This window comes from Solanum stenotomum, chromosome 1, assembly GCF_019186545.1.
Source record: "Solanum stenotomum isolate F172 chromosome 1, ASM1918654v1, whole genome shotgun sequence".
In the NCBI taxonomy this organism is placed as follows: Eukaryota; Viridiplantae; Streptophyta; class Magnoliopsida; order Solanales; family Solanaceae; genus Solanum; species Solanum stenotomum.
In genome coordinates this window covers 95154802-95181515 of record NC_064282.1, presented here as the reverse complement: position 1 = coordinate 95181515, position 26714 = coordinate 95154802, and the positions used below count along the sequence as shown (strand labels likewise).

At 33.2% G+C, this 26714-nt stretch overlaps 3 protein-coding genes across 4 annotated transcripts; 1 reads left to right on the top strand and 2 right to left on the bottom strand.

Annotated features, from left to right (window-relative positions):
* Positions 1-1868: 1868 nt before the first annotated feature.
* On the top strand, positions 1869-4900 carry LOC125859676 (uncharacterized). The gene is made up of 5 exons (XM_049539474.1): positions 1869-2000; positions 2109-2286; positions 2386-2535; positions 2992-3220; positions 4780-4900. The coding sequence occupies exons 1-5, from the start codon at positions 1869-1871 to the stop codon at positions 4898-4900; spliced, it is 810 nt and encodes a 269-aa protein (XP_049395431.1).
* Positions 4901-12464: 7564 nt separating this feature from the next.
* On the bottom strand, positions 12465-17721 carry LOC125842439 (uncharacterized). 2 transcript variants are annotated; one of them, XM_049521735.1, is made up of 5 exons: positions 17355-17721; positions 15805-15858; positions 15650-15722; positions 14423-14463; positions 12465-13004 (listed from the first exon to the last, which is right to left on the bottom strand). In XM_049521735.1, exons 1-5 carry the CDS (start codon positions 17418-17420, stop codon positions 12591-12593), a joined length of 648 nt encoding a protein of 215 aa, XP_049377692.1. In that variant the 5' UTR covers positions 17421-17721; the 3' UTR covers positions 12465-12590. The 2 variants fall into 2 exon arrangements, with proteins under 2 accessions (XP_049377692.1, XP_049377701.1); XM_049521744.1 differs by having other exon boundaries at positions 15653-15722.
* Positions 17722-18127: 406 nt separating this feature from the next.
* LOC125842864 (GDP-mannose transporter GONST1-like) lies at positions 18128-24023 on the bottom strand. Its single transcript, XM_049522154.1, has 9 exons — positions 23875-24023; positions 23280-23505; positions 23065-23204; positions 22803-22932; positions 22020-22118; positions 19062-19216; positions 18727-18843; positions 18489-18586; positions 18128-18392 (listed from the first exon to the last, which is right to left on the bottom strand). The coding sequence occupies exons 2-9, from the start codon at positions 23493-23495 to the stop codon at positions 18334-18336; spliced, it is 1014 nt and encodes a 337-aa protein (XP_049378111.1). The 5' UTR covers positions 23496-23505; positions 23875-24023; the 3' UTR covers positions 18128-18333.
* Between the last annotated feature and the right edge of the window lie 2691 nt (positions 24024-26714).

The following is a 26714-nucleotide window of genomic DNA, read 5'->3' as shown; positions in this document are numbered from 1 at the left end:
AGTCAATTATTTCAAATCATTTAAAATTTAAGAAGCTCGGTGATTAATTTGTATTGTGGAGGTCCAAAATTGGGTGTCAAAAATTATCTCAAACCAAAGAATGAAGTTATGTTTTTAAAAACATATGAGCTAAGTATATTTTGGGAGTAGTATTGAGCACCGATATGGGGATGCGAGTTCATATTAACTCAAGTCTCCATAAACCATGTAGCCATCATGGGTAGTAAAGGATCATACTTTTTAGATGAATCCTTATGATGCTTTTAGCATAGACTAGTGGATCCACTAAGTTAAGCGTTCTATATGACGACAAAGTTGTCCTCGTGGGCAAGACCTTGTATCACCACTTAGGCTCATAGTGATAGTTGTCGGTTAGAGAATCTCCCACAAAAGTTATATTAATTTTATATTTAAGTAAAGTTGAGTTTGTTATTGCTTTATCTTTAACGAACTAAGTTGTTTACACTGTTTTACAAGCTTTATATATATTGCACGTGTCTTATTGCTTTATATTGAGTTCAGTTGTTCATGAGTTACACAGAGCCAATGTAAGTGTTCCTTTGTACTCTTTTCTAGCTTAAGTTATGGTTTAGCATTCCAACTCGCATACTCATACATTCAATGTACTGATGCCAGTTGGCCTGCATCTTCTTATGATGCAGACGCAGGTAAACAGGATCAGCATCTAGCGCGCCGTTGATCCAGTTGAGCACTCCAGAGTTAATGGTGAGCCTCCTTGCATTCTAGAGGACTCTTTTATTTCGCTTTCCTAGTTTTTTCTTTATTAGGATGTTGTGGGGTCTGTCCCAAAATCCATCTCAGTATTATAGAGGCTTCATAGACAGTCAGACAGTTAGTATTGAGTCTCTCATCTATGTATATGCAGATACTTTGTTTTGAGACATAAGTTGTCATTTTAGCTAAGATGTTATCATTTAAACTATTGCATTGAGTTTATTCTGTTGAATTAAGTCTTCCGCTGAGTTAAGTAAGCCAGACCAAGGGTCTGCTTGGGGCCAGCAATAGTCTCCGAGTGCCGGCCACGTCCAGGGTGTAGGCTCGGGAGGTGACAAACTTGGTATCAGAGCACAGAGTTCAAGAGTCCTAGGGAGTTTATGAAGTTGTGTCTGTAGGGTCCTAGTTATCAGTGTGAAGCATGCCATATCTATAATTAGGAGGCTGCAACATTTAGGAAATTCTTCACTTCTTTCATATCCATCCCGTGCATTAGAGTTTATCTCTAAAAGTTTCCCTCTAATTCGTGCTTGTACGTGTTACAGATAACCATGCCTCCACGAAGAGCAGCACGAGGTCGTCCAGCTAGGAGAAATGTTGAACCAGAAGAGCAAAGGGTACCTAATGCACCAAACGTGCAACCTCAGGGAGAGGTCACTAATGCTGAAATCCGTGAGGCTATCCGGATGCTGAGCCAAGCTGTGACTGACCAGGTTGGGCAACCAAGAGGCCCAAGACAAGATGAGGCTGACACTTCGAGGATTCGCGAATTCTTGAGAATGAATCCTCCAAGTTTCACTGGTTCGGTCACTACTGAGGATCCGGAAAACTTTATTGAGGAACTGAAGAAGGTTTTTGAGGTGATGCATGTTGTTGACACTGGAAGGGTTAAACTAGTTGCATATCAACTGAAGGATGTTGCTAGAACATGGTTCGATCAGTGGAAAGGGGGTCGACCTGAGAATGCACCACCTGCTAATTGGGCTTGTTTCGAAGAAGCCTTCTTAGGGCGTTGATTTCCCCGAGAACTGAAGGAGGCTAAGGTACGAGAATTTCTTACACTGAAACAGGATTCCATAAGTGTGCATAAGTATGGGTTGAAGTTCACCCACTTGTCCCGCTATGCTCCTGAAATGGTTAAGGACATAAGGAGCAGAATGAGCTTGTTTATTGCTGGTTTGGGTCGTCTATCAAGCAAAGAGGGCAGGGCAACGATGCTGATAGGTGACACGGACATATCAAGGTTGATGGTTTATGTGCAACAGGTTAAGGAAGAGAAGCTGAGGGACAGGGAAGAGTTCTGAAATAAGAGGGCGAAGACAGAGAATGAATCTGGGCAACAAAAAGGCAATGTGAATCGTTCGTCTTTTCAGCAGAAGCAAAAGGGGCCTGCTCCATCATCTGCTAGTGCACCTACACCTCGAAACAAATGTGAATATTATGGTCAGAATTCGCAGTACTTCAGATCTAAACCAGCACAGTCCCAAGGTAGTGTGGCTCAAGGAGGTAGTTGGGCTCCTGCATGTGCTAAGTGTGGGAGAACCCACCCAGGTAAGTGTTGTGACGGCTTGACAGGTTATTTCAAGTGTGGACAAGAGGGATACTTCTTTAAAAAGTGTCCTAAGAATAAGCAAGATAGTGGAAATCTAGGTAATAGAACCCAGTCTTCATCAGTATCTCCACCAGATAGGGCTGCACCTAGAGGAGCCACTTCTGGTACTGGCGGAGGAGTAAACCGCATCTATCCAATCACCAGTCGCCAAGAGCAAGAGAACTCTCCAGATGCTGTCACTGGAGCAAGTTTATGTTTTGCTAGACCCAGGAGCAAGTTTATCTTTTGTAACCCCTTATGTTGCAAATAAGTTTGATGTTATTCCTGAGAAACTTTGTGAACCTTTCTGTGTTTCTACACCTGTTGGGGAGTCTATTCTAGCTGAGCGAGTTTATCGTGATTGTGTCATTTCCATCAATCACAAAGACACCATGGCTGATCTAGTTGAACTAGACATGGTAAATTTCGATGTCATTCTAGGTATGGATTAGCTCCATGCCTGTTATGCATCAATAGATTGTAGAACTCGAGTTGTCTAGTTTCAGATTCCTAATGAGCCAGTTATAGAGTGGAGTAGTAGTTCAGCAGTGCCTAAGGGTCATTTCATTTCATACCATAAGGCAAGAAAGTTAGTTCAAAGGGTTGTATCTATCACTTAGTCCGAGTTAATGACTCAAGTGCTGAGGTATCTCCCATTTAATCAGTTCCTATAGTAAAAGAGTTTCCAGAAGTTTTTTCTGATGATATACCCGGAGTACCTCATGAGAGAGAAATAGACTTCAGCATAAACATCATTCCAGACACTCGTCCTATCTTTATTCCGCCATACAGAATGGCACCAGCAGAGTTAAAAGAGTTGAAAGAGCAGTTAAAAGATCTATTAGATACGGGTTTCATTAGACCAAGTGTCTCAACTTGGGGCTTTCCGGTCTTGTTTGTGAGAAAGAAAGATGGTTCCCTTAGGATGTGTATAGATTACCGTCAATTGAACAAGGTTACCATAAAAAACAAGTATCATCTTCTAAGAATTGATGATCTTTTCGATCAACTTTAGGGTGCTTCTTGTTTTTCTAAGATAGACCTCAGATCTGGCTACCATCAGTTGAAAGTAAGGGAGTGTGATTTTCCCAAGACAGTATTCAGGACCCGTTATGGTCATTATGAGTTTCTGGTCATGTCGTTCGGTTTAACTAATGCACCAGCAGCGTTCATGGACCTTATGAACAGAATCTTCAAACCTTATTTAGATATGTTTGTTAACGTCTTCATTGATAACATACTAATCTATTCAAGAAATGAAGAAGATCATGCTAGCCATCTCAGAATAGTTCTTCAGACTTTGAAAGATAAGGAGTTGTAGGCTAAGTTCTCAAAATATGAGTTTTGGTTTGAGTCTCTGGCATTCTTGGGCCACATAGTTTCCGGTGATGGGATTAGAGTTGATACTCAGAAGATAGAGGCAGTGCAGAGTTGGCCTAGGCCCACATCTCCAACTGATATTAGGAGTTTCTTGGGTTTGGCTGACTATTATAGAATGTTTGTAGAGGGTTTCTCGTCTATCTCATCCCTTTTGACCAAGTTGACTCAGAAAACACTGAAGTTTCAATGGTCTGAAGCTTGTGAGACGAGCTTTCAGGAATTGAAAAAGAGGTTAACTACTACCCCAGCTTTGACCTTACCAGAAGGTACTCAAGGTTTTGTGGTGTATTGTGATGCATCTAGAGTTGGTTTGGGTTGTGTGTTAATGCAGAATGGCAAAGTCATAGCTTATGCCTCCAGACAGTTGAAAGTTCATGAGAAGAACTACTCAACCCATGACTTAGAGTTGACTGCTGTAGTATTTCCTTTGAAGATATGGCGTCACTATTTGTATGGTGTTCATGTTGATGTATTCACTGATCACAAGAGCTTACAATATGTGTTCACTCAGAAGGAGCTCAATCTCAGAGAGAAGAGGTTGTTAGAATTACTTAAAGATTATGACATGAGTATTCTTTTCCACCCAGGTAAGGCTAATGTTGTTGCTGATGCTTTAAGCAGGTTATCTATGGATAGTACCGCCCATGTTGAGAAAGAAAAGAGAGAGTTAGCAAAAGATGTGCACAGACTTGAACACCTAGGATTCAGACTTATGGATTCCACAGAAGGAGAAATAATGGTGACGAACGGGGCAAAATCATCACTAGTGTCAGAAGTGAAGGAAAAACAGGACCGAGACCCCATTTTGCTTGACTTGAAGGCAAATGTTCAAAAGCAAAGAATATTAGCTTTTGAACAAGGGAGAGATGGTGTATTGAAATACCAAGGTAGATTGTGTGTACCTATAGTGGATAAACTCCAAGAGAGAATCATGGAGGAAGCTCATAGCTCCAGATATTCCATCTATCCGGGTTCCACCAAAATGTACCGTGATTTGAGAGAAGTATATTGGTGGAATGGTATGAAGAAGGACATTGCTGAATTTGTTGCTAAGTGTCCAAATTACCAACAAGTGAAAGTAGAGCACCAAAGACCCGGCGGTTTGGCTCAGAACATAAAACTTCCGGAATGAAAGTGGGAGATGATCAATATGGGTTTCATCACAGTCTTGCCAAGGTCTCGCAGACAGCATGATTCTATTTGGGTGATTGTCGATAGGATGACAAAATCAGCCCACTTTTTACCGGTAAAGACTACCAACTCAGCAAAAGATTATGCTAAGCTTTATATTCAAGAGGTGGTAAGACTTCATGGGGTTCCAGTCTCCATTATTTATGATAGATGTGCACAATTTACTGCATAATTCTTTAATCTTTTCAGAAAGGTTTGGGATCAAAGGTGAACTTGAGTACTGCCTTTCATCCTCAGACAGATGGGCAAGCAGAGCGTACCATTCAGACCTTAGAAGATCTGTTAAGGGCCTACGTGATTGATTCCAAGGGGAATTGGGATGATCACCTGCCTCTCATAGAGTTTGCTTACAACAGTTTTCACGCTAGCATCCAAATGGCTCCTTATGAAGCTCTTTATGGGAGAAGATGCAGATCTCCTATTAGATGGTTTGAAGTTGGTGAAGCAGGGTTGATAGGACCAGATTTGGTTCACCAAACTATGGAAAAGGTGAAGGTGATTCAAGAAAGGCTGAAAATGGCACAGAGTCGTCAAAAATCCTACACAGATGTTAGGAGAAGGCCACTAGAGTTCGAAGTAGATGATTGGGTGTATTTGAAGGTTTCACCCATGAAGGGTGTCATGAGGTTTGGTAAGAAGAAGAAACTTAGTCCCCGGTATATTGGACCTTATCACATAGTCAAGAGAATTGGCAATGTAGCTTATGAGTTGGAGCTACCACAAGAGTTAGCAGCGGTGCATCCGGTATTTCACATCTCCATGTTGAAGAAGTGCATGGAAGATCCTTCATTGATAGTACAAACTGAAAACGTGGGGATTAAAGAAAATTTATCTTATGAGGAGATTCCGGTTCAGATTTTAGAAAAACCAAAGTTGAAAAAGCCGAGTTTTATTGGTTTTGTTTGATTTATAGATTTTAAAATCCGACACAAATGGTTTGATTTGATATTTGAAAAACCCGAATCAACCCGGCCATGTACACCCCTAATGTTTGTTAAATATCTTTATCAACATCTTATCAACAAGTTATTCATTGGACTTTAGTTCATTGTAGTCAATTGAGGTTGCTAGAAATTTGATTGTTGCCCTTATTTTCAAGGTTGATTTCTCTCAACACAAACAATTCAATCTGATACAACAATTCGTTTTGTTTATATTATTGTATTACTGATACAAAGCGAATTATTGTAACGTTAATATAGAATGAATTTCAAAAATTATTGTATCACTGATATAAAATGAATTATTATGGCAATGATATAGAATGGACTTCAGAAACTATTGTATCACTGATATAGAACGAATTTTTAGAAATTTGCCTCGTGCAATTTCGTAATCAAGCTTTCGCGTTTGATAAAATTGTAATTTTAAGTTATTTTACTAATATTTAGGACTTTGAAATCATTTAAAGTCTGTTAATGAAATCATTTTTTATTTGAACTATTTATTAATTTCTAATATTTAGAACTTTAAAATCAATCAATAATTTTATCTAATATAAGTTATTTCTTTATTAAAATAATGCAATACAATTATAATTATTTATATATTATTTTTCTCAATATATATCCTTGAGATCAGCTTAAATTTTATTTATCAAAGAAAATGTTTAATGGCATTTTTTAAAAAAAAAATAAAAATTACCATATGTGGATAAATAACATTTGGTCCATTTCGAAAACTAAAGCCAATGAACAAATATAAGGAGAAGTTTATATTAAGCAAGTAAAATTTGCTTATTAGATATTTTCTCATTTACATCATTTTGAAAATCATAACATTTAGGACTTCAGGCATAAGTACCCTTAGACTATGACCAAAATTTTAGAGACATCTCTTAACTAAACTAAGGTTATATTACCCCCACCCCCCACCCCCAAACTCTTTTTTTTGGTGATTGTATACACTTTTTGGTTTACGTGGCACACTCTGTAACTCCACTTAGTTGAGGTGTGTGGGAAATGTTTGGAGCCTCGTAAGCCAAAAGGTTTACAAATTTTATTTTATTTAAAAAAAAAAAAGGTCCAGGGATAGTAAGACCTTAGTTTAGTTAAAGTATGTCTCTAATATGTAGATATAGTCTAGGGGTTACATGTGCCTTATCAGTCAGGTCTCCAATAGTGTAAAACCAAAAGGTCACATGTAAGATTTTTTATGGAATAAAATTTCTTCCTACAAGAGCTTAAACTTTTCTTATTTGATTTTATTATATACCTTCAACCATAATATTGTTAAATAGTGTACTAATATCCTTTAATTTAGAACAATGGAGAAGAGATATTAATTTCACAAAAAAAATAAAAACCATCAACAAGCTAGTGTGGATCTTTAAAATAATTTAATAATATTTATGATTTTTTTAAAAATTATATACTCAATAAAATAAAATATGTTGTGAAACGAGTTATACATGTAACTGAACAATCGTCTATAAAATTATATGTGAGATGCCAACAAAATAAACTATTATCTTAAACATTAACCTATCTGTAAGTATAAGTATTAGGTAAGTAATTTAATTGATTTTCTCATCTTTTTAGGTTCATAATATATTTAACTACTACATCAAAATAATAATATTTAGTTGTTTTTATTTGAAAAAATATTGCATATATTTTCATTAGTATTATTTGTTCTTTTTATATATTTAATATTCTTATTGAATATTTTCATAATATCATTTATTGGATATTCTCATAATTCTTTAATAAATGAATGATGCTAGCTTGATGCTTAATAGTTTTTTCATCGATCGAAATAAGAAGTTTAAGAATAACTCAAATAACAACTAGTAGTATTGTATATTTACTATATGAGAACACCATGAGGGTGATATCAATTCACATTTCTTTTAAAACATATATAATCGAATTTTACATTTTTACTTTTCATTGGTCTTCATGCTTGTCATATTCTAGGAAAGGTCATATTTAGGAAAAGTTTATCGAAATTCCTCCAATGTGGATGGACAGATGTAAAGAGCAGAAATCGACTTGATTTGATATTTATAGTTGCTATAAGTCAGGGCTTCTATCGTGCTATGCTATTTCTATAAAGAGGTAGATGACAAAGACAAGGAATTTCTTTCGACAAAGACAAGGAATTTCAATCCATAAAATAAGAAGTTTCATTATTTTTTATATATATTTTTGATTTGATGTATAAAAAACTAATATAGTTTATATAAATCTAAATAAACATATTTATCTTTTTAATAAAATAAAATATTATTAACGATATGAAGGTCATTTTTGTTATTTTAGTAGTTTTAATCTATATATCATTAATGCAAAATGATTTAAAATACCTCTAAACCAATCGAAAGAGGTCAATTTCATCTTTTGTTGTGTTTTTTTCCTCAAAAATACTCTTCAACTAACCAAATGAGTCAAAAATATCATTCTTATTAGCAGTCATTCCAAGAAAAAAAATCAATTTTGGTCTTGACTATTCAAAATTAAATCCCTTAGGGGTCGTTTGGTTTCAATATAAGTTATGATGGGGTAAGTTACGTTGGATTAGTTATATGGGATAAGTTGTGTGGAGGTTATTTCTTATTGAGTGTTTGATTTGTTGTATTTAAAACAATATACATTGCATAAATTTTAAGAACAAGTTGTTTGTTTACAAAATTACCCTTCATTTTATTTAGTTTTAATATTTTCTTTGCAAGTTTTAGTTATTCATTTTTAAAAATAAAACTTTCATTTTATTTAGCTTAAATATTTTTTTATGCATTCCCATGGTAAGTACCATATGTATTTAAAAATAAAGCTTTTTTCTTATTTAGCTTAAAAATAGAATTTCTCTCTTAAGTTTATTAAAGTGAAAGAAGATTTATGAGAAATCAAAAAATACATAAACATAAGAATTAGTTAAATAAATTTCTATAATATAGAAAAGTGAAGTGGTAGGACGACCAAGGGTAAAAATGTAATTTTATGCTAACAAAAATCTACCAAGAATAATAACAAAAAAAAACTAAATAGTTCTAGAAACATCTTTAGTTATTTTTTATTACTATTAACTCATTTTGTTATCACTTCACTTTCTTTTCCTTTATGAGTTATTGTGATATCTATTCACTACTCTATTTTACTATTACTTTAATTAATTCCTAATATTTTTTATATTCATTATGCTTACTAAAAATGCCTACTTTAACATAAAAATTCATTACTTAAAAATATAATTAATTATTTTCACCTTTATTTTGGCTCTAATTAATATACTTGAAAATAAATAAGTGTGATAAAATTAATAATATATATTAGATTGACATTTAAGAATAAATAAAATTAATTTCAACATTTATATATATATTAAAAGATGTTAAAAAGTAACTTTACAAATAAAATAAATAGGATGGTATATTTGCGTTAAAAGTAAACTATAAATGCTTATTAGATTATAAAGGAGTAGTTCTTCGTAAAAATATATAATCAAGCTTTTACTTTTACTTGATTTCATACATATTAATCTAAATATGTGAACTGATGTAAGTTTGATTTAAATTTAAAGTTGTTGGACCAAAACTTGATATTTTTCTATTATATAGAAGTGTGAAGTTGAGGACAATCAAGGTAATATGATCATTTCATATATATTTCATTTAAAAATTCTATAAATTGTATTTTTAAACTTGTCAAAATATTTTTTTTCAAGTGGGTAAACTTCCTCCATAAGTTACATGACTTTTCTAAAAACTATAATTTATAAGATTTTTCTAGAATTAAGTCTATGACACAAATAAATAGACATAATTAACTCATTCTTCATTTCAATTCACTCTTCAATTCTCTTCCCTCTCATGTCTTATACCAATAAATTTACCGCCCTTCATATCTAATTTGCGTCCTAAATATTATACACTCCGGTATAGATCTCTTATTAGGAAGACCAATAATGCAATTTTTTTCAACATTAATAACTTCATTTTTGATCAATTCTCTATATAGTGATCCTACTTTTGAAAAATAATTATAAGACAAAAGTAAAATTCAATATTTCTTAGTAGAAATTTCAGTTCTGGGACTTGTCCATATAAGCCATTTTCAGCAATTCAACTGCTCCACACTTTTCAAACACTCTAATGAATCAGTTAACATGTTAAATCCAATATCAATCACAATTATTTTTCTCAAAATGCCTAATTCAAAAGGAATACAACCAATGAGCAAGCTCTTCAAGAACAAAATTTCGAACAATTTCAAAGCATGTTACGTCCTTTCATTTGGTTCTCTTCAGACTTTTTAATTTCATGGTTGCTTTTTTTTTATTTGGGATTGTAAAGATACTTTTTGAAGTATCTAATTACTTGATTTCTTCTCTTTTTTTTTTTTATGTATAATCTCAAAACTTCACGTAACATATATGTCATTATATAATTTATTGAGAAACATATATTTATTTATTACTATTATTTTATCATCAGTTAAAATCATTTTAAGCAAGTTATATAAATTATTTTATTAACTACCTCATGTTAAATAATGCAGTATATATTAGATCAACTTTTGTTAATATTTTTAAATTCTCTTTATTTGAGGTAAAACATTTATTCATCATGTATATTAATTACTTTAGAAAAAAAAAATTCTTTGTAATACTAAATTGTTCTCCTAATTTTAATAAATATAAGACATAAAGTCATAACTTTTTTGCATCCTTTTATCACTTTGTAAAGAATGAGATCATTCATTCTAATTTTCATCAAGTAGGTCATTATTTTTATTTGTTCAACACCTATTATGTTTTATTGTTATTTCCTATCATGTTTATTTGAAAATATCATAATAATTTTTCTTTTAAAAAATTAATCAAATTTCTATTATAAACATATATAAAATTGTAATATTGGGCCCATAACGGGCCTTTCATTATCTAGTTCATAAATAAAAACTATATTTATATAGTGTAATTTTTTAATAGAAAAAAATAAATAATTATCATAAATATAAGGAGTAATAAATATTATTATACATGGTATTAAAAATAATGTAAATAAATGTAAAAATTGATGTATACAAAGGGTTTAAAGGGATATATATAGTTGTCATTTCCTATTCTATCGCAGGATAAGTTATCCCGGGATTACTATATCACCAAATGGGAGGGATAACTTATCCATGTACTAATTCTTAATCCTGGGTTAAGTTATCCCAAACTTTGCAATCAAACAAGAAAATAAAAGGTACTTAAAATTTATCCCGAAGTTAACTCTCCCTATTTATCACACCAAACGACGCATTAAAGTCATGGTGCAAAGTTTGAAATGTAAGAAGTCGAACTCCATGTCTTGTTTTCATGTCTGGGTGCGCATGGTAATAAGATACGATATTTGAACTTTTACTTCGATAATTTTAATTTATAGTTTGTAAAATTATCATATTATACTATATTAATTCACTACAGTTTAGTATTTTAGGTTTGATTTTGGTATTTTGTAGTGTAATTAATTGATAACTATAGCTTGTTCAACCTCGACTTATATATATTTGTATAATAAAAAATTATGACAGTATTTTCTTACGAGTGTCAGTGTCACATATATATTATACTAAGAGCATGTTTGGATTGATTGATTTTAAATATTTTTAAGTCAGATCGAAATAGCATTTAGCCACTTTTGAAGCGTTTGAGTAAATGTATAAAGTTCTTATCAGTACTTGATTCTAAGCTAAAATGTTTTTTTTTTAAAAAAAACAAGTCAAAAACTATAAGTTAGAACTTCTAACTATCTAACTTATGACTTTTGACTTATGGCTTATAAGTTAAAGCTAAAAGTCAATTCAAACAGACTCTTATAGCTTTTACACATACCAAAATATATATTCAAATGAGAGTACAAGCAAACTCCTTTATTAATCAATTAAACAAAACAAAACATATTCCAATCAATATATAGTAGTCAAAATTCCAACATCTAAACATTTAGTTTACTAATACTAGGTTGTACTAGTATTATAATAATATATATATATATATACGTAAATTCTTTATGTAACTATATAAACTTTGATACGATATTCGACATTTCATTGTTTTATTTATAAATATCAAATACCAGAAAAAGTAAAACATATACCATAATACCAAAATTATGATATCAAAATTTCAATTCGAAATTCCTTGTCTTTGTCATCTACCTCTCTATAAAAATAGAATAGCATGGTAGAAGCCCTAACCTATAACAATTGTAAATATCGAATCAAGTCGATCTCTACTCTTTAGATCAATCCATCCATAGTGGAGGAATTCTGACGAATTTTTTTCTAAATATGACATTCCCTAATATATGACCAACATATGCATGAAGACCAATGATAAGTGAACGTTGTGACTCTCTTAAATTTTGCAATGTATTAGAAGACGAGGTGTAAGGGGGAGGAGATGTTGTTTGCTAAATAGAGAAAGAAGCAAGTTTACTCATCAAAATTGTTACATAACTTTACAAGTTTGGAGGTACTATTCATAAATTTTGGCACCTCGTTCCCTACCAAACAGAGTTCCTCACTTGTCATATCATCCCCCACCCCATCCCCCACCCCCTACCCACCCTGGGACCAAAAAAGGTGTATACTGAAAATTTTATCAATCAAAATTAACAAATATGATCTTCCACACTAATTTTTTTTTCTTTCAAGGCAAGGGATGTGTATTGGAAAAAAGAAGCATTACTGAATAGGGTGTGTCACTCCTCATCTTCCTCGTCCTCTTCATCATCTTCATCGTCATCGTCATCATCATCATCGAGTACTGCCTTGTCCCTAGGGGGAATATATGACGGACAAGTAGGAAACTTATCCATGTTCATTCCATGGTGAAGTGCCATAGCTCGCAGCATTTCAGTAACTGCTTGATTGTGTTTCACCTGATAGGCATGAAAATGGCGTATGTGATCCAAATCCTCCTCAACACATGTCATTCGGTTTGGTATTGACGATGATGCATAGTCTGAAGAACGTGGTATATGAGATGGACCTGCACCACTTGAAGCCTGCCTTTGATCAGCAATGTGTCGAGCAGCCATCATCACTTCCTCAGTAGGATCGTATTGGATTCCTGATTGAGCGCTTAAAGCTGCTAGAAGGTTTTCCTTCAAGATCTGAAATGCATATAAATATTCATCAGAAAACTCATGTTTCACATCTTTAGATAATAAATTAGGGATGGCTTTTGATTTTAGAAAAATAGTAGATAAATCGTGTAAGTGAACAAGCATGTCCAATAAAACTCCTAATATACTGAAGTAGGGGGCGGCAACTTTTTAAGCGCTCAACATTTCCCATATCCACTCAATGATCCAAGTAGAAACACTATGTCCGGGAACTATGGATGCTTTCCTCGAACCATGAAACAACATTTCTCCCAATTCAAAATAAGTTAGTCCCCTCACAACATTGCAAAATCAGAGAGAAGTTAAGTTTGCTTGGGCGAGAGTAGTACTAGGATGGGTGACCCCCGAAAAGTCCTCGTGTTGTATCCCTCCTTTTGCCTCTCTACCTCAACGAGGTAATGGTAACTGGTAAGATCTACGTACATTCTACCTTCTCCAGACCCCACTTGTTGGATTTCACTGGTTATGTTGTTGTTTCCATAATTTTTCCAATTATATCATGGAAAATTCATCACATACATTTGAAAAGATGTTCAATGCAATGTTCGGAAGACATTCTCCTATATGCTAATGTGTCATAAGAGCATGTAAAATGGTTTTTCTTGTTCCTCTAAGGCAACAACAACAAACCCGGTATGACCCCACATGGTAGGGTCTGGGGAGGGTGGGGTGTACGCAGACCTTAGCCCTATCTTGTGGGTTAAAGAGACTATTTCTGATAGACCTTTGGCTCAAGTCTTGTTCCTCTAAGGCAATAGGTATAATTATTATAACTATAATATCCTTCTAGAAAACAATAATACTTTCGTCCTTGAATTAATACCAAAATGTTGGGCATCAAATTGGGCCTAGGTAGGTGAGTTAATGACTTTGAGCTAAGTCCAGCCAGATGATATGCAAAAATCAAATCCATAACCTTCCGAAATAAACAAGGTAAGTTATCGTTGCTGACTTTATCAAACAATGTTCTTCTTATCATAGTGAGATTGAATCAAGGAACCACCAACCCTCAGAGTGTGAGCAAGCAACATCAACAAAACGTAAGAATATTATGGTTATAGCTGAAATGTAACGGGATACTTTGAGTTCGAAATGGCCTTATTCTTCTAGTTACATATTAGAGTTCAATGTTTCAAGATCTGATAGTTCATAGAATTACTCTATTATATATAAACCCTTATTTTATTTCGTTGAGAAGATTTAGACAATGCTTAACATATAATAATTTATGAATTGATCTTTTCCATTTAAAAAACAAATTATCTTCTCTTATATCTCTCAATTCCATTCCATATTTAACTCCTCTCTTCTGGTGCTACATCGACATCTAATAACATGGGATTAGGAAGACTGTTCATGATCACCCATGAAAACATTATATAGCAAAAGATGATAACACGACTCACCTTTTTCTCAGCAGCTTCTCTCACTTTGCCCCAAAATGGACCTGTAACATTTAAGTCGATACAGTTACTAAATCGTTAACAAAAGGTTAAGAATTCACCATCAAGGCGAGGTCAATATAGATTAAAGATTCATACTGATAAACCGAAATTTAGATAAAAATGTTAAGTGACATTGAAATTGTAACAAGTCTCTTGCCAAACTAAAATGAGTGTTGACAAACACCATACTAATAGCTTATAAGTGTAACAAACTAACAACATCCATATCTTTATCTAAACTAGTTTGTATCGCCTACATAAATCCTTTTCTTTCATCGTGCTATGTTCTTTGCTAAATATAAGTTTAGTTTGAAAAGTTGCAATTTATTTGAGAAAACTTTCCTCTGTATGATTTTAGGTCCAACTCATCCCCTTTTAGCTCCATCATCAATCATCATAGTATTGCACATATAGATTGGTACATCCCATATGAAAATAGCAATCTCATAGCGACCTCCTCCATTTCAGTCATTCAATTTGTACTACTCTCTATATGTCATGACATCAATTGAACGACTTCAACCTGATAATCAAAATCATCTGCATTTAGGCCCATAATCTCGTCTTATCTCTTTGGGCTAAATTTAACATGCATATATTTTGTCTTACTTCTACCTATCGTACTACTCAATAGTCTCAACTTTTTGTTCACTCACTAATCCTACTTCATAGATAGAAAAAGAACTTGTAAGTCCATTATTTTTGGTAAACCTTAGTTTTATCAATCAACTCATTATCGAACACTATATACAGAGTATGTGCCATGTAATGTCATCCTATACATAATTTGATTATTAACCTCATCCTAAATATTGTTGAGTAGCTCATTCATAACCACAATAACAAACCCGGGCACAAGGTAGATAGATGCTGTAAAACTATTGTCGTGGGGAAATCCCTTCTCTCCTCTTTTTCATGCTTGTTACCGCTCTTTCTTACCTATCCTTTATGGACTTTCTATACAAGAACCCAAAATCTACCAGGATAACTTCAAACTGATTTTTCATCACCTTTATCATGTCGCTATATCTATATTCTATCACTCAATCCTAATGTTTCTTCCTTGACTCATACACTTTATTCCACGATGAGTCTATCACTAAGCAGTTTTGTTGCAAGTTGTATAACAAATAAGTTATGGTGATCTCTGGTCATTTTCCAAGCCAAAACAATTGATAGAGTCCATACCACCACGATGCATCGCTTGAATTCCTGTCTCTGGTTTATGTCCCTTACTCCATGTCTCTTTCCATTGCCTTTCCTGATGCAACTTTTACTGTTAGGAAGAAAAAGTCAAGAACTGAAAGCAAAGATAATGTTACGTGGAAAAGCTTCTCTTCTACCTCCTCTTTCTCTATCGACTGAGAGGCTGATCTTTTTGATGTGTCTGAATCAATCTGTGAGATAAGCAGATGTTAGATGAGAGTCAGGAGTTAAGAGGATATCAAAAAGAAAAAAAAAAAAAAGATTGAAATATAGGAGCTAACACACAACAAGGGGGAGGGGGAGAACAATTAATAATACATGAGTTGATGAGAACAAGAATTGGTATGGAGCATGACACAGATGGGAACCTTAGTTATCTTTTCTTTCATTTTTTGATAATCGTTGAGTCCAGACCAGCTTGCATGCACCTCGACTAATTCCACGAGATATCTGCCACCTCCCGCCAACAACAGGCATAGACATAGAGGAACAACATTGGCCTGTGAAATCTAACTAAATATCTTTAAGAATAAATCCCTAAAGGCAGCCTGCTTCCATATACTTCTTTCATAACCCCAATATGCGATTCAAAAAATGTATATGGCTTCACTCGTTCTTCAATTATATCAAAATTTAGAACAATAAGGCTCAAGAAAACATGTTGGAGCATCCTAACTGAAGTTACAAGGAGGGTGTAAAGTCAAATTATGCAAGTCTCAGAATAATTAACATAAACAATTTTACTTCATCATTCCAAAGTACATAAATAACAAATTGTAATGACGAATCAAGACCCAACGGTAGAATTACTCCTACAGCAAGCAGTATATTAATGGTTCAACGCGTTAAAATGACCTCTTTTGCAAAAATGTGAGAAGGTTTCACAGGTATTCACCCATTCTCCTCCGATCCTACACTAGGCTGAAAAGCACTTTGTGCATAAAGCAAGCCCTTTTATTGTTAAGTAACATAACAAATTAATTCATGTAAAAGATTGCTTCAACAAGCTCTAAATTCAATAAAAAAAAGGTACTTTTTTCTACATTGACATTTCTACTCCAGTATCCACAAAATCTTGCACCCAAAGATGAGGCCTAATGGTCATTGAAGTGGATGAAAATCACGGGAGACCAGGGTTAAAAAACATGCATGGTTTTGCAGTCAAGGGTATAGCTTAGTGATCAATGAAGTGAGGTTGAGAACCATGAGGTCTCATGTTCAAATCCCAATCGAGACAAAAAAAAATATTATTATTTAAGTTACAATAATTGATAATTCAAATTCGTGGAATAACTCGAAGTTCACAAAAGTTGGCTGACACCACAATTATCAAAAAAAAAAAGTCTTAGAGGTCAAAGTTAACCGATACTTGTGTTGGTGGTGTAAAGTACCACCAGGGCCAGACCCAGAGACCAACGTACGAGTTCGACTAAACCTAGTAACTTAAAAAGGGCTATAATCCTGAACTCATAAATTTCAAATCGTAGCGACGACATCTCACTCAGACACCACCAATAAAAATGGAACACTAATAAGGGGAAAACTCCATCCTTCCTCTTTTTAAAAAAAAAAAAAAACCCAGAAAATATCAACCATTTTTAAATCCAATAAACAATTATTCTTGCATGGGTAACAAAAAAAACATAAATAGATTCATAAGGAGATAAAGAAAAAAAGGTTAATTTACATGATAATCTCTAAATCGGACGATTGGAAAACGTTCGAGAAGCCGTCGGAATTCTAGCTCGTCCATGACCGCCGGTCGTCAAAAATGGATCTGAAATCTCAATTTTTGCGACAAAATTTCATTTTCTTTCTCATCAAAATCATAATAACAAAATAATATCAGTTGTTGTTCTTCAGATTTGTACCAAAAGTTTAATTTTGGTCAGATTTGTGAAATAAATTTGAATAATTGTGTGAGATTTTTGAAAATCGATTCCTATATTGTATTTGGTTCAGTGATTTTGATTTGGAACTCTCTCAAGGAAGGAACCAAAGAGAAAGGAGATGGAAAATTATTTTTCTTTCTCAGTTTTTCCTTGGCACTTGAAAATTACAATTACTTTAATTTAATTTGTTAAAAAAAAATCAGAAATTAATTAATAATAAAATGATTATTTTATGATTATAAATTAAAAGTAATAAGTTAGAAATTCTAAATGGAATTAATTATGAAATTTATTAGTCGCTAATTCATTTTTTTTTTTTGAAGTATAATATCATCATGTCGAATTAATTCGTTTTTATTAGACTTTTTGTATATAATATATAAAGTTAACAACTCGTAGTTGAGGACTTGAAGTGTGTTTAGATAAACATTTGGTGATAATTCAATAGGAAACTCACGCACATAATCATTTAGGTATGAAACTCAAGAAATTGAAATACTTTAGCTAAGAATTTTTTTTTTGCCTTTTAAACTCTTCAATATAGTAGTGTTCAATGTATAGAGAATCATGTTGTTATGACTATACATGTTTTACAATTCAACTCAAAGGCTAATCTATGAAACGAAAAGAAAAGGTTTTCAACAATTTAGGATTGAGATTTCTCATCGGAAACAATCTCTCCATCTTCTCAAGGTAGGGGTTAAGGCTGCGTACACACCATCCTCCTTCAGATCCTACCACTTATGGAATTACACTGAGTATGTTGTTATTGTATTAAGATTGAGATTTCTCCTGCATTTTTGCTCGGGCAAAAAATACTCCAGCCAAGAGGCCTGCAAATTGTTTTAGACACATATTTTTCATGATTTTTCTTGGCTAAACAAAACACATTTTCAATTGAGAAAACAAAAAAAAAAGTTGTTACTAACCAAAAAATATACTGGCAGTGTTGTCAAGACTAGTTGGGACATTGAAAAGGAAAATACCAGCAACAGAGAGAGGTATCTTATTTAGTGATCCCACAAGGCTGCAAAAATGCAAAGTCAAGAAGTTATGTAAATTTCGTCTGGTACGTATCGAATCCTTCAAAAGTAGTGTAATTTTTTATGATCTAATACGAATACGGTAACATTTTTGGAGGAAGAAATAGTGTACAATTGATCATACCTATATGTAGTTGCACTTGTTTGATGAAGAAACCACATAGATGTGAAGCTAATAGCTAAGCCCAAAAATCCACTTAATGTTGTCACAATCCAAAATGTTGGCAATTGTAATAGTGGTCTGTCAAACAAATATACACATGTATACCAAAGTTATCTCCTTTTAACTCTTAAATTACAGCGTAAAATAAAACAAAAACCGCGAAACATCTTCCAGATGAGAGAACTCAGAATGAGTATGCACGTGCAGCAGTAGAACGTAAAGATATAATCAAACAGAAGACTATTGTAAACATGACATAAACTAAGAGGGTGGTATAATGAGATAGTAGAACTCACGTCGTGGAGAGGCAATCAACTTCATTGAACACTAATACAAGGAGAAGGCCTAAAGGCAATGAAAGGGTATTATTTAGCAGAACCATTGAGAATTCATCCAGGTTCCCTGATTTCGTCACTTGTTTAGCAGTGTCCATGATTCGACGTAGAGTCAACTGAAACATAAAATCAAAAACATGACAGTTTAACTGCTTGTCATTTTGGGAAAAAAAGTATTAAGCATATTTCACGAGTTTGAACCCTACTATGGCCTGCCTGAAGTCTTTGTATATAAGTGGGAATAAAAGTAGAGGGGGCGGGCTCATAGTCGTTCGAGTTCTTAACTTCTGAGCACTATTGGGATTTCATAATTCATAAAGAAATTCGCAAGTATCAAAATTCACTTGTTGTTATTAACTTGAAGAAATTCGATGGCAAGAAATTACAATTATCATGAACACGGAAATATTTGAGTACTAAGAATTATATAAACAACATGTTATGAATCTTTAGGAAGGATCGAGTCACATGGCGATATATAAATCAGCTCGTTAAAGGGAGGCTGAAACCTTAGAGTTCATTAAAAGAGAGAACTCCGATCTCTTCAGCTCTTTAAAGGGAGACAGAAACCTTAGAGTTCAATGGAAGAGAGAACTCCGATCTCTTGCTTTTTGCTTAATTATGACTTACTAATTTATTCATCAAAAGCCCCTTTAAATAGGAGTCTTATTACATCAATAGGAAGTCTAATTTTTATGAAAGTAGGAGACCTAAATCCTATTCCAAACTTATAATTATAACTTAACCTAATCCTTATGAAACTCTAAAACTAAACCCTATTCTAGAATAATAAATAAAGCAACTAAAAATATAATTAAATACTTAAATTAATGACTTCCAACGCATCCCTAGCATTACTCCCCTCACGTTGAAAGAGTTTGTCCTCAAGCTCAAGTTTCGGGGCAGTCATCCAGAAAATCTGGATCAATATCAACTTATCCAATCCCAGCCCTAGCTTGAAGTTGACATTGATAAATTTCGACTCTATTAGTTTGTTGAAGCATGACTAATTTGCCCATCAGGTTGCTACTTTCATGAGGTCCAAATCGCTCAAAATATAGCTCACAATGATGTGCCCAAATTAATGGGTTGTTGATGTTGTTAGAAGTAGGAAAATTCATCTTTGCATAACTTATCAAAGGTGAATTACCACTTGTTGGATGATTCTTATCGGCTAGTTGAATATGTGGTATATTGCCTTTAGTAGCAGGAATTGTTGATCTACCAGTTGTCTGGGCGCTATATGACTCAAGTCTATGGGTTGATGGTTTTGTGGAGCCAACTCCCAATCTAGACAATTGTTCTTGGATGACTTGGATAATTTTTTTGCTGAGGCGTTGTTCCATTGCTGCAATTTTAGAGTCTATTAGGGTTTCTGTAATGGCACGTTCTTCTCGAAATCTGGAATTGATCTCATTCCCCATTGTGTTAGGCTCTGATACCAAATTGTTATGAATCTTTAGGGAAGGATCGAGTCACATGGCGATATATAAATCAGTTCGTTAAAGGGAGGCTGAAACCTTAGAGTTCATTAAAAGAGAGAACTTCGATCTCTTCAGCTCTTTAAATGGGAGATAAAAACTTTAGAGTTCAATGGAAGAGAGAACTTCGATCTCTTGCTTTTTGCTTAATTATGATTTACTGATTTATTCATCAAAAACTCCTTTAAATAGGAGTCTTATTACATCAATAGGAAGTCTAATTCTTATGAAAGTAGGAGACCTAAATCCTATTCCAAACTTATAACTAGAACTTAACCTAATCCTTATGAAACTCTAAAACTAAACCCTATTCTAGAATAATAAAATTCGATGGCAAGAAATTACAATTATCATGAACACGGAAATATTTGAGTACTAATAATTATATAAACAACGTTTTTCAGTCAATCGAATAGTTATGTTATTTAAATATCAAAAACAATAGAATTCTGTGTAAAATGTTAGAACATTTTTTTTCGAAAAGCCACTACTGGATCCAAATTAGTCTGCAAGCATCTTAAACAATATGAAATGAAGTTTATACTTTCCCGTGTTATCTACATAGTGATTTGAAACTCGAAAACATTGGTAAATTTTATCTTTTTGTGGAAAGGACTGGCTAAAGAATTGCATCTTCCCAGCTGAACACTACTTCAAACCAAAGGAATCAAAAATAAAATATACATTGCATACTGTATCAATGTGTCTCAATAAAATTAGTGGCATAAAAACAAATTATAATAAGAGGCTTTAAATATATACACATAAACATAAAAATATTATTAATTTCGGATTGTCTTGTTTTTTTGTTCTTACGTACTACTTATCTTTCAGAGTATATTCTTAAAAGACACTAAGTGTTTTAACTTAACATAGTAATATTTTTATTTATAAAAGTAAGGATTAGTTCTAATTAATAAGAGATTAGATATTTGTTTGCAATACATCACGATGGATGTTAGATGTAAAAACTTTAATTATTAATATGAAGATGTGATTTGTTCAATTCAAAACTCTAAAACATTCTTGATAAAAAGTAGATGTTCTTTTTTCTATTTTTTTATTTAAATTTTATATTTTTTTTATAATGTTCAATATTGTTTCAAGTGAAATTAAAATCGTAAAATTTACGGCCAATGCAATAGCATTAACCTCGACTCGTCACGTGATCGAGCACATAAATATCTTATTAGAAAAAAAAGTACCAAGCAAAAGGTACTCCTCTGTTTCAATTGGTTTGTCTGATTTCTACTTGTCTTAAATTAAAGATACGTAGAATGTACCAGAATGCTTTTTAATCTTGTGCTCTTAAACATGTCAGGAGGAAAGTTAGAACTAAAGATTGAGTTGCCCAAAAAGGAAAGATGCATTCTTTTTTTAAACGGACTGAAAAGGAACGTAAGACAAATAAATTGAAACGCAGGGAGTAATTACTTACAGAATACGATGCTGTCAAGAAACAATTGATAATCTGCCATGTATAACCAGTAGCATGAAAAGATAGGTCTGTAATTCCTCCAGAGACTGCTGAAACAATCTGCATAGCAAACCACAGAGTTACTGTCTCCAGATTTTGATCTCAAGTCTGATTTCTGTTATCGTATTATTTTGTTGTAGTTACTATTCCTTTTTCAGTATGTCTTGGTTTCTTAACTCTTTGTTATTTACTTGAGTCGGAGGTCTATCAGGAATGACCTCTCTACTTCCCAAGTAGGGGTAAGGTCTGCATATACACACTACCCTCCGTAGACCTCTCTTATAGGATATATTTTGGCCGATTTGTACCATGCCAGGATCTTAGGTGACTTAGGTCCATGATCAAAAGATTCGCGCTTGGTACAAATCAGCCAACATATACAACAACAACAATATACCCAGTGTAATCCCGGGGTCTGGGGAGGGTAGATGTACAGAGACGTTACCCCTACCTTTTTGGAGTAGAGAGGTTGTTTCCAATAAGACCCTCGGCTCAAAAGAAGTGTAACCAACACACGTTTGTAAGAAAACTAAAAACAGTAAAGTAGCAAGATGCAAGACAAGTGCAGGCCAGGCTGCAACAACAGATAGTAATCCTCATTGAAGAATAAGAAACTACGCGATAACTCCCTGTCTCTCCCACATAAAGTGCAATGTCAAGACGACGATGAAAGCATAATTGAATGTACAGAAATGAATCGAAGAAGAGATAGAAGCGAAGATCATGTTTAAGCTACAAGCATACCATCAGTAAAAGAGCGGACCACACTCGACTATCATGGTGTTTGTTGAATATATACATTTCACCAACAGCAGTAATCACATTAGTAACATTCTTCAGAACAGTGACCATAGCAACATTTAGGTACTTCAAACTGCAGGAAATATGACAGTCACAACTACATTATCAGCAACATATTCCTCTGACATCACAATTGAAAGTATCGTTATACAAAATTACGATTCAGATAACTTGACAATGGTGATGCAAGTGTTTTTGAACATACCTGAACATACTTGTGACAAGCATTCCGACAAATATAACATTGACAGGTAACCAGACTTTGATCAGCCTCAACGTGAGTGGTTCCGTGGAAATTACACCAAAGAAGCTCAACATAGAAACCACAACAACAGAGACAAAGTTCTGCATAACGAGTTGAAATGTTATTTACTTCTCAATATATGGAATTTATCGAATAGTTTAAAAGTTTAAAGGTACCTGATAGAGCATCAAGGATATCCCTGCATTAAAGTTATAGCTCGAAAGGACGTATTTATTAACTAATATCATGCTACATGAAGATATACAGTATGCAATTCCTGATAGCAATGACTTGTTGTGTACAGTGACAAGCATATTGTTACGTATCGACTTCTCTTTGACCTCCAACTGTCCATTTTCCACATCGTTGTCAATTCGTTTAACAGCCTTCATGAAAAAAGGTCTGAAGGAAGAAAATATCAATAGAAATTAGAAAGAGTAAGTTTCCAAACTGAACAAGAGATAAATGAAGCAAAAAAGCTCCCACTAACGACCCATGTAACAAGCTAAACCAAGTAAGAAGTGTAGAACGTAGCTGATTTGGAGGTGAGTTATGCATGTATTAAATTTTGCATACGTATATACCTCATAACTAACTCTTGTATTACTAATGTCTGCCTAACTCTAACCAGCTACCACACGACTCTGAAACAGGTTCGTGAATACCATCAATGTATACGGGAGGAGTATCATGGAAGTCAATAACAAATATTTATATGAAATACAAAAGATAAAATGGAAATGAAGTCATAGGCATCAATTGGAAACACACCTGTTAGCTACTTCTCTTCTAACTGGACTCGAGACTTCATCGAGCAAATTCGATTGGTAAACTAAGAAGTTTCTTTCTCTTCCTTGGCCACCATTACTAGCATCGTCAATATGAAGTCTTTCCAAAATTGATCCAGGAGAATCCTGAGAAACGCCTGCGGACAAACCTCTTCAATTGGGAAAAAAAAAAACAGGATCAAGGCATTAACTTTCAAGAAATGAGACAGTGGTAGGATAATGAAAAAATTCTATACAACAGACAGATGATCAAACATTGAAACCATGTCAGCATAATACATAAACATACACTTAACCTTGGCCTCAACTGGCAAGTAAGCATTCCAATTAAAGGAGTGCACATTTTGACACTTCGTGTCAACTGACAACTAAACACTCCAACTCGTCCCCAGTGTGTCATTTTGAACACCTTAACATGGCACATAAATTTTAAAGGTGTCTAGATGATCATTTTGTAAGTTGGAGTATTTAACTGACAATTTAAAGACGAGTTGAGGTGTCTACATGTCCATACTAAAGAAAGCCATAGACATACATTTGATCACAAAGCCAAAAAAAGAAAAACAGAACACAAAGATTTACCTTGGACTCATCTATACAGAGGTTTGTCAACTTCTAAATTTGTATAAAGAGAGAAGAAACTCAATATATGAATAGAAAGCTATGAAAATATTGTAAAACAATCCCTTTATACTTTTAATGAAATTAATATGATTTATAGATATATAAATGTCTAGTGTTTATTTTATATCACATGTTCAAAAATGTTCTTTTTTTGGTTGTTAAACTTAGGTATTATATCATGAGTCAAGTGTGTTTGGCAGAAGGCATATTTGATAGAGTCAAAACTCAAATTTGGTTGGTCAAAATTTGCACAAAGTCCCACTTGATCATATCAACCTATATTAAGTGGACATTTCTCCACTCTTTCTCCGGAAGTTTAGTGCAACTGTTCTAATGAATTCTTTATTTTATTACTACTATTTTTTTACTATACTTATTTTTATTAAAAACATTTTTTTTCAATCAATAATCGATCGGGAACGGTCTCTTTATCACATAAAAGTAAAAGTACTAAGGTTTGTATATACCTTACTTTTTTCAAGCTTCAGTTGTAAAAGTACTAAGGTCTGTATATACCTTACTTTTTTTCAAACTTCAGTTGTGAAATTATACCGAATATATTATGTTATTATTGTTGTTGTTTAGCTGGTTGTTATTGAATTTCTTTTTTAACCTTCAATTGCATTAGAAAGAATCATGAGCAATAGTGTTGATATATTTCACTTCTTTTTTAAAAAAAAAAGTTGCCTAATAAATGGTAGGAATTTAGATTGTAGGGTAAATGTCCAATTTTTTTCTTTTTGGATATATTGAAAATAGGATAACTACACCCTTAATTTGTTTGGTTCTAATCCCTAAAAGCGCTCATCGTATCAGATATTGTACGATAAAATTTAAACTTGCACACTGTATGGGTCATGTCTGAAAACGGCGTTCAAACTGATGCTCCAAATAAGATTCTTTTTCATTTCATGACTTAAACCTGAAATTTCTAATTAAGGTTCGAGTCATCCCAATAATTCCACCACAATCAAGGTTGATGCCTCAGTAAGTCTTTATTATGATTATTCACTTATGGTACAAACCTTCTGTGTTGTTTGAACTCTTTGAAAATGTTGATAAAACATGTTAGCTTCGTAGAACTTTTAAAAAAATCCTATATAAATACAACAATATTTTTAAGAATTTTAACCGCATAACAAATAAAACAGATCGAAATAAGAAAAAGAAAAGCAAACTCCACAATAAAATTATTTGGAAATCATTGATGGTGATATCAGCTCGCACTTACTTGAAATTTGCAATTCATTTGAATATATCCAGCTCATATAAGCAATTATAACTATTCCACTAAGGGAAAAAAAATTGTCAACCAAACAAAATACCATCATATAAAAAAAATACCATTCGGAGTGAGCACTACTGTATTTAGTGAATATTAATGGGTCGAAACTGCTTTATTTGAATCGAAGATTTATTGAATGCGTACACGCATCCCAAAAAAAAGATTTCGTGACTTATCACCTCATACGCTTATAGCAACTAAATTTCACGAGCTTTTTTTTGTGTATGTATTTTTAAAGTTACAGATAAAAATAGTTAACCGACTTATTAGCAGGCAAATTAGTTACTAAATTAGATTTCACGTCATTACTTTGTCATCTTCATACTCCTCTCGTCAATTATTTGCTTTAATAAGTTTTTAAATTCGAAGAAAACGGGAAAAATAGTAGATGCATGTATTGTTGGGGTAATTTGAAGAATGATTAGTCAATTTTTACATTATGATTTCAAAGTCATTAAACTATATTTTGTTTAGCTCGGTTTAAATATAAAAAGAAAAAGTCATTAAATAAAAATAATTTTATTTGGTATATCAAAAATGACAATCAACTTTGTTTAAGAATCACAAAAAATATTTCTCTATGTCCTCCCAGTGACAGTTTAGTGGCATAGTTGTTAAGAAATATAATTAAGTTATTTTCATTATACTAAAATAAAATTAAGTGATCTTTTGTTATATAAACAATCTAATGACTTTTATACACTTCAATTTTGAGAGAGTACACATTTAGACCTTTCAACTTAATCTCAACTAACAACTAAATACTCTAAACTTGTTCCTGTTGTGTTTCGTAAACACCTGACGCTGATGTGACACATAAATTTTGAAGATATCGAGATCATTTTGTAAATTGGATCAACTGACACAATACAGACAAACTGAAGTGTCCAAATATGCGTTCTCTAAATTGGAAT